This window comes from Lupinus angustifolius, chromosome LG06 (genome assembly GCF_001865875.1).
Source record: "Lupinus angustifolius cultivar Tanjil chromosome LG06, LupAngTanjil_v1.0, whole genome shotgun sequence".
NCBI classification, from domain to species: Eukaryota; Viridiplantae; Streptophyta; class Magnoliopsida; order Fabales; family Fabaceae; genus Lupinus; species Lupinus angustifolius.
Genome location: NC_032014.1, coordinates 10,395,608 through 10,404,142, shown reverse-complemented (window position 1 = coordinate 10,404,142; position 8,535 = coordinate 10,395,608). Strand labels below are relative to the sequence as shown.

Genomic DNA, 8,535 nt, shown 5'->3' with positions numbered 1-8,535 from the left:
TCAAAGTTTTACAACTTATAGTAATATGCCAACTCATTTTAATTAAAATTATTCTCTTTTAATAAATATAAAATCATTCAATTTATCTCTCTCATTCTCCACCAGCTCAATCTGCTTATTCTTTTCCACCCAAAACTAAATCTCTTCAATGGTTAGTGATAAGGAGATTTAGTTGAAGTGAGGAAGAATAAAGAAGTTAAGAAGGGAGAGATGAAATAAAAGGCTATACAATTATTAACTCAAAAGAATTTAATTAAAATGAGTTGACACATTATTATGTGCTGTAAAACTATGATGAGAAAAAGACTTAGGACAACAACTGAGATGTGTGATCCTTCTCCTTACCATATATGAAAATTCCACATCCATAATCACCAAAACCAAGAAACAAAACAAGTTATCCACAAAGTATAAGAGTGAGAGAGAAATTGAGTGCCTAAAATTTTATGGCCAAAACCCAAAATCATATAGTTAGTATCTAGATATGTCAATTTATCTCCATTTTAGCAGAAAAAAACATTTTTTCTTTCACGTTGTCCATGACAGAGGGTATAGCCACCACTACATTAGTACTCTGGCTTGACCATTCATGCATTCAAGATACAATTTGTATGGTTATCATGTTTGTGAAAGCAAGGCCACTAATAAGGTAGGGACTATAACCTTTATCATGGACAACATGAAAGAAAAAAGTGATGTTTTTCATGCAAAATAGAGATATTTGGTTTTCTGCATTCTGACATTGACTTGTGGCTTTGCCCATCAAATTTTAGGCACACAGCTTTCTCTTCCAGTCTTGGATTTTGTGGAGAACCTTTTCCATTTCTTGATTTTTGGTGATTATGGATGTGGATATTTCACTAGGGAAAAAGGGTGCAAACTTCTACCTTCACCATTTTTCCTACCACACTTAGAATAGCCATTCTATCTATAGGGCATAATCGAAGTAGCTACTGAACAACATGTTTTTAGGTTAACCTCTTATTCATAAATTGGCTGGGCCACGTTTCTATTGCCATGTTTTTAGGTTAACCTTTTGTTTGACTAAAAAATGGGTCATTATGAACCTTCTACAAAAAATTAAAGGATCAAGAAATGGTGATTGAGACGAGTGAGCTAACTCTTCGGTGTCTTATGAATGTGTAACATGCCCTCCTTGTATAGCTTGTGTTATTTTGCCAAACTTGTTCTCCATTTCTGCATAAATTTCAAACTTTATTAATGGAAAATGACAACATTTTTTAACTCCACCTTATAAAGTTTCTTGAATAACAGTTTTTTTAATAGCAAAATAATATAACTACATACATTCATGGAAGTTTTGTTAAATACTAATAATTGCTAAACCTTCTATTTCCTACAACCTTCACAACACTTAGCTAAACCCCTTTCAGAGCAAGCTATCAACCGTAGTGGGAAATCTTCTAATGAAGCTAAGAGTTGGAGAGGAAAATTTTCTTCGGAACCTTGGTGGCTTCAACGGGTATAATCCAAACAACGATGATGATCACATCATAGAAACCAACAATAACAACAACAACAAAGCACAACACCACAAAGAAGAAAATAGCTATTGGATCTCTCCATCTCTGTAGTGCATGGAACCTTTCACCCTATGTTGCGATATTTCCCACCAAAGTTTGAATCATCCACACCACACTCCTCAGCCTGTCATACCTCATTCTAATAACATCGATACTGCGCTGATAGTGAAAGATTAAAACTCCTCATTAAGTTCATAATGGAGAACACTCTCAGTATGTGGATTGATGCTTTTGATGTGGAACTTGAAGCTGCTGAAAGCCTGAAATGTTATGCAACCAGTTTAAGAACAAAGATGACTCAATTCTGCATTTGTTTCATGAGCTAGTTGCAGCATCAATGGCCAGGGAAAACCATAGAAGTGCAGAACAAGCCAACACTGCTCGATAGTTACTTTGATTATGTCACAGAAGATGGTTGTTCCAAGTGTTTTATGAATGGTGGAGGTGGTTGTTGCCCCTTGTTGAAGACACAGTTCTTTTGATGACATAGACTTTGCTTGTGGATTTGATGATGTTAGTTAGAGTTGTAGAATTAGATATGCATGACAAGAAGTTTATAGTTGCAGTTTAAACATGTAACCTTCAATTCTATTAATTTTTTATATGTCCTCAGAATTCCAGCTGCAGTTTTTTCTGCAGACTCAATTGAGTAATCATTTGAAATTTGTATATATTTCTTTTATTCCTTTCAGTTTTAGTGATTTTTTTGCAGAGAATCGAATTAAGTATAGATCTTTGAGAATATTATAGTTTAAGAAAAATCATAATGAAAGAAGAAAGGAAATCAACAACTTTCTATATGAAAGATACATTATATAACTAAGCAATAATAATATTTGCATTTGCTGTTGAGTTTAACTTCTCCCGTATCTACTAATAGAATCTGTACCTCTCATACAGGAGGAGAGTACATGATGATATGTGTTATTTAAAAACTTTTTATTGCTTAGATTTTAAATTATTTATAATTAATTTCTAAATGATTAAGTTAAGAGAATGGAATATCTCCTGGTATAAGGAGATAAATTATATCCTCCTGCCATTGAAATTATGATATGTGTGTTTCATCATTTTTTCTAAAAATATTTTTAACAAAATAACACACATGTCACATTTTACTGGCTAGAAGAGATAAATTATCTATATAAGGAGATACATTATTCTCTTAATATGTGCCTCACATTGCTGTAGGGGACTATTCATGAGAGAATCGCAACTCCTACTGACACAGGAAAATACAAAGTTAACTAACAGAAACATAAAGGCAAATCAGCTATTCAAATTGCACAATCAATGATCCTATTACATGCATCTCCTATTTTGCACTACTTTGACTTACTTTTCTTTATGAAACACAAACTACATTAAATAGAGCTTTTCTCCTGTCATGAAAAAACCGTTAGAAACAGAAATCTGCCTCTGCTGGTTTTAATGTCTGATCCTGATGCATGCCTGTCATGAATTTATAGCCCAAATTAATTAGTGGCCGTGACCACATTATATCTTTAAAATGCTTTATTTTTTACAACATCTTCTCACATGTGGAGAGTAAATGATCATTTATAATTTCGAAGAGAGTATTAAATGATTCCTTTTTCACTAATATCTTTAGGAAAGTTTGAGGTGAAATTGATTGGAAAGAAAAGAGTGAGAGAGAATGAAGAAAAAGTGAATCTTTTTGAACTAATAGAAGAAAAAGTAGGTGAGACTATAAATGCATTCTGTCATACTTTGGAGAGAAAGGGAAGAGATAATGAATTTTTTTATTGAAATCTCAAAATGTCATTCAATCTTGTTTATTTTCTTTATTTATTGGTTTTAAATAGTGCTAATATACATTGGTATTTTTTAATATAAAAAAATATCAATTAAAAAAGTTAATTGATATTATAATAAAATATATAATAACATATATAATTTAAAATTATAACATTTATTTTTAATTAATAATAAAATAACAATTTTCTCTCCCTTCTCTTTATTTTAAGGACATTTTCGTCATTTGAATCATAATATCATATTTATCTTCTCATTTTCTACTCAACCAAACAAAAGAGAAAGAGAAGAAAATATTTCTTTCTATTCATTTTCTCTTCTTATTCTCTTATACCAAACATCATAAAAATTTACTCTATTTCTACTCTTTCTCTTTCTTACCTCTTTCTCTCTTCTTATTTTCTCTTATCAACCAAATAAAGCATAAATGATAAAATAGGAAATCATATATTAATTTATGAATTTTAACAAAATTGATCAATGTATTTGTTTCTGGATAATTATTTTGAAATGGAAACTATACTAGTTATATCCAAAGTTGGAGACTATACATCATATACAATCTTTAAACCATTACATGCATTCACCTAACGCCCTTGGGTCCAATTTATTGAGAGAATGAAAGAAAAAAGGTTAAATCTTTAATTTCTATATATCACTTTCAATTAATTAATCCAACCAAAAAAGCTCACACAATGAGAAACTACTTGCACTTTCTTTCACCTATGCTATTGTCTTTCCTATTTTTCAGTGTTCTATGTCTAGTTCAAACCAAATCCATTATTGAACCATGTACCTCTTCATTCTCATGCCCCTCCCTTCTCTCATACCTTTTACCTTGGGACTCAAAGCTCTCAGAAATTGCAACTCGTTTCAATGTAAATGTTTCTGATATCTTAGCTGCAAACTATGTCTACCCCATAACAACAACAACATCATATGCTAATGAAATCCTAAGAGCCAAATCAATAGTGAAAATTCCAATTGCATGCCCTTGTGTTGATGGCATAAGAAGGTCAATGTCAACAATTTACACTGTTCAACCATCTGATACACTTGCAACTATATCAGATGGTTTTGGTGGATTAGTTAGTGGTGAACAAATTAAGAATGTGAATAGTATAAACCCTACAAACCCTTTGGTTAATGGAGGCAAAATTGTTATACCATTGCCATGTTCATGTTTAAACAATGTGAACAATGGTGGAAATGTGGTTTATATGTCTTATGTGGTGCAGAAAGGAGAGAGCCTAGGAAGCATAGCAATGGTTTATGGTACAACTGTTTCAGACATGAAAACTGTGAATGGGATTGCTGAAGCTGCAGTTGACCCTGGAGACATTCTTTCTGTCCCTATTTCAGGTTAAGTACAATGGTTTCTATTTTACAATAACTATATAGTTACTTTTCGTACAAGTACACATCTTAGTAATATATTTTCAATTTAAAGTTTGAAGTACATTAGGTAGAAAAATGATTTGAAGTCACAAAATATATCTAAAATCTCAATAAAAATATGTTAAAAAAATTAAATATTTATTTTTGTTTTTATTTTAATTTTATTAGTGTAAAACATAGTTTGGGAGAACAAATCTTTGTTTTGATAATTTGAAGTTCTTATCCTATGAATTTGGTATGATTGGATATTTGGATGTGGTATGGTTGGAAATTCTGGCAGTTTTGTTATTATTTCAACAATTTGCTTGCCCTAAATAGTGTGCTTAAACTAACCAAATTAAAACTTAAAAAACAGCATAGTTGATGTTCTTTTAAGAAATTTATAATGTTTTATTAGCAAATATATGGTGCATTTCTTTAATAGCAAACAAAATTATGGTGCAATAAAGAAAAAACAATTACTTCAATTCATCCAAAAAAAGAATCCTATTTTTTAGATTTTTCAATCATGGGCATGATAGAGCCCGATATATAGCTTGCAATGAAGTGTGCTAGTCATCCTTTTGTAATAAATGGGCATCATGCATTCATGCCCATCCGATCTTCATTTTGGTGAGCATGACGTAGGCATCAGTCGAGGTTTTTGATTGGTACCTTGAAATTCAAAACATATTGATTAGTACCTTGGAATTCAAAAAGCAAACAGATATTTATTGGGAGTACATCTGTTGTCTCATAAATTGTGTTATTATATGTACCACTAACATATACTTAGTTGAAAAAATATATTTAAGTTAAAAAATTAATAATTAATTATTTTTCTAATCAATCACAATTGATGACACATTTAGTGACACAACTTGTAAGATATCATATGTGTACCCAAATTTATTTATGGCATTTGGGTACCTCTTGCCATCATACAAAGATGTTTGTAAAAGCATTTAAAAAAAGTACACATAATGTAAGAATTCTTTAGGATGTTAGTATATTATTTATCATCCATTTTTAATTATAATTAATTCTTTCAAAAAATAATACAAAAAGTGATAAATAATATATTGATTATGTAAATATTTTTATATTTACAATACATATATTATACTATTTTAAAAATAGCTTTGGAAAGGAGTGATGAATGAGGTCATTTAAATTGAGTAGTGTAAAAAGTAAATTCACTCTTGATAATTTGTTGGACATATTGGGTTGGGAAGAGTCTGGGGTGCTTAGAAGTGTAGAAGCCCAAAATATTGGATTGAGACCTGTAAACCCAAAAGTTAATCATTTAAGTTTTGGTCCACCGAATTTATAAGGCATTCATTTTTATTTCACATTGTAATATGGAATCATGATTCTTACCCCATAGTTTATTATCACAGACTATACAGTGTACTTGTGTTCCAACATCCTGTTAGCTCTTAATTATCTTGAATCTAGACTATGTTAATAGTTTTCAATATTTGGAGAGTGCATTTACACGCACATAAAGTAATAAATAAAAAGATTGAAATTGGTCCTTAAGAAGACACTCTTATCCTGATCATTAGTGATAATTAAGGTTAAATTCTAACCATAATTTGTTGATCTAGTCTGATTTCCCTTAAGTCCAACATGTTTCGGTCAAACCATCAACTCTAATATCACTTGTTGAACCTATCATTTGCAATTTGGTAGCCTACAATCATCATGAAACTCATAAAGTGAAGATGAATATTCAAAGTCTTGAACCACAACTTTAAGCTTGTAATTGCATGAGTCTTTTTTTATTTATAAGTTTTTTCATTCATATCATGTTGAAACTTCATATTTAAATATATTTAACATCATTATACTTCTATGAGTGTAATATCTATTCATTGTTAGTGTAAAAATTTATAGACATTCAGTACATCATCTACCGTTTATTAGTATTATTATTTTTTGAATGGTGAATGATGTTGTGACAATATATAAAACTCATATACTATTAGTGTATATATATTTTTTTCTCTACTTCTATTTATCTCTTGTATACTTCATACTTAAATATATCCAACATCATTAATACTCTCAAATTATATAAGAACCTTTTTTTATGTAAGGAAGTTTATATTTCAACTTTAGATTTTTTTTGTATAAGATAACAAATGATTAGCTACATTAACATAATGTTGTGTAGACTTGTACCATCCTTTGCAGCATGTTCATCAGCACCACTGAATTGGTACAATGAGAGTCTTATAGTCCCAAATGGCTCATATGCTCTAACTGCCACCAACTGCATCAAATGCACTTGTGCACCATTGGATCTCAAGTAAGCCGCCACAACATTGATTGCAGTTAAATTACATCTTATATAAATTAGCATTGCCTTTTTATTAACTAAACTTTGGTCTAAACTTCACTTTCTTAATTAATTTAACTAGGATGCAATGTAACCCTTCTGGATTAGATGTGCCCTGCTATAATTTGCATTGCAAAGGATCCAATCTTCTTATTGGGGATGTGCATGTGGAACATTCAAAAACTGGTTGCAATGTGACCCAGTGTGTTTACCGTGGCCATAGGGGTGGCAAAATTCTGAGTAGGTAAGCAATGTGAACTCTCAAAATAGTACAAGACTTATATTCAAGAAAAATGCAAATTCAAACAAGAATGTTATTATTTTGATTGTCTAAACAATAATATATGTTAAACTAATTATATTCTAATCATACGGTAATTTAACTTTTGATTAAGTAAGAGTTTTGTGCACTATATCGTCTAATTCTGATACCTTTGTGTGTGGAGATCTTTTTTAACACAGTATTTATGTTTTGTTTTTTTGCAGTATGATGAACTCCTCTTACCTCATGTGCCCGGGTAATTAATTATTAGTAAAAAATATCATCTTCATAGCAAGAGCTACATGAGTTTCTGATTTTTATCTTAAATATGTCACATGTATTTATCTTCCACGATTGACTATTCAAATAAATGCATTACTATATTTTCTGACAATAACAAAGTGCATGTAATCTATCTATCTATGTATATATTAATTTTGTGTCTTTGATGCAGATAATCAAAGTTATAGTGGAGCAACATGCTGGCCCTCCTACCCATTGGTTTTGTCTCCAAGTCAAACCCCCATGCCAGATTCTGATGCTCCTATGAGAAGTAGCACCTCCAGTAAAAAAAGGCTTGGTCAATTTTCATTTATCAGTGTGCTGCAATTGTTCATGCCAAAACTTATCCTTTATTCGTTCATGTGATTAATCATGTGTAGGTATCTGAAAATAATTCATATCTAGTATTCAATTAACTTCAGCCCTTTCTTCATTTAAGAAAATAAACATTAGGGACAATGGTACTAGCTACTATTATGGTCATGGTAGACATTGTTTGAACTAGTGTGAAGTAGATATTGCCATCATTGTTTAAATCAATTCTCTGTCTTGTCACAATGTCATTTTTCACTTTTGTTTCTCAACATTTATCTGACATATAAACTAGTAGTGTCTTAGTTACAATAGAAATACCTGACTATATGGTCCGAGATATGTTAACTTTCAATTTGGAGAATTAATTTTTTGGGACAATTAACTGCACAAAAAATATAAAATTGAACATATATGAGTATCTCTTCATGCTCATACAAAACTGACTAACATAAGTATAAGGGATTATGAAAAATAAATTGTTTAACAAAAGATGAAGAAAAATAACTACTGAAATGTTCTTCAAAATGTTGAGTGATTATTGAATTTGAAGATTGAATTGTACATATGATATGTAAAATTTCTAAGATTCAAGCAAATTTACAACTTTGTGCTTGCTATTGAAACTTATGATGCAA

At 30.5% G+C, this 8,535-nt stretch overlaps 1 protein-coding gene across 1 annotated transcript; it reads left to right on the top strand.

The window, feature by feature from the left end:
* Positions 3,955–8,197, top strand: LOC109350851 (lysM domain-containing GPI-anchored protein 1-like). The gene is made up of 5 exons (XM_019592159.1): positions 3,955–4,682; positions 6,897–7,011; positions 7,124–7,285; positions 7,528–7,559; positions 7,758–8,197. Exons 1-5 carry the CDS (start codon positions 4,016–4,018, stop codon positions 7,949–7,951), a joined length of 1,170 nt encoding a protein of 389 aa, XP_019447704.1. The 5' UTR covers positions 3,955–4,015; the 3' UTR covers positions 7,952–8,197.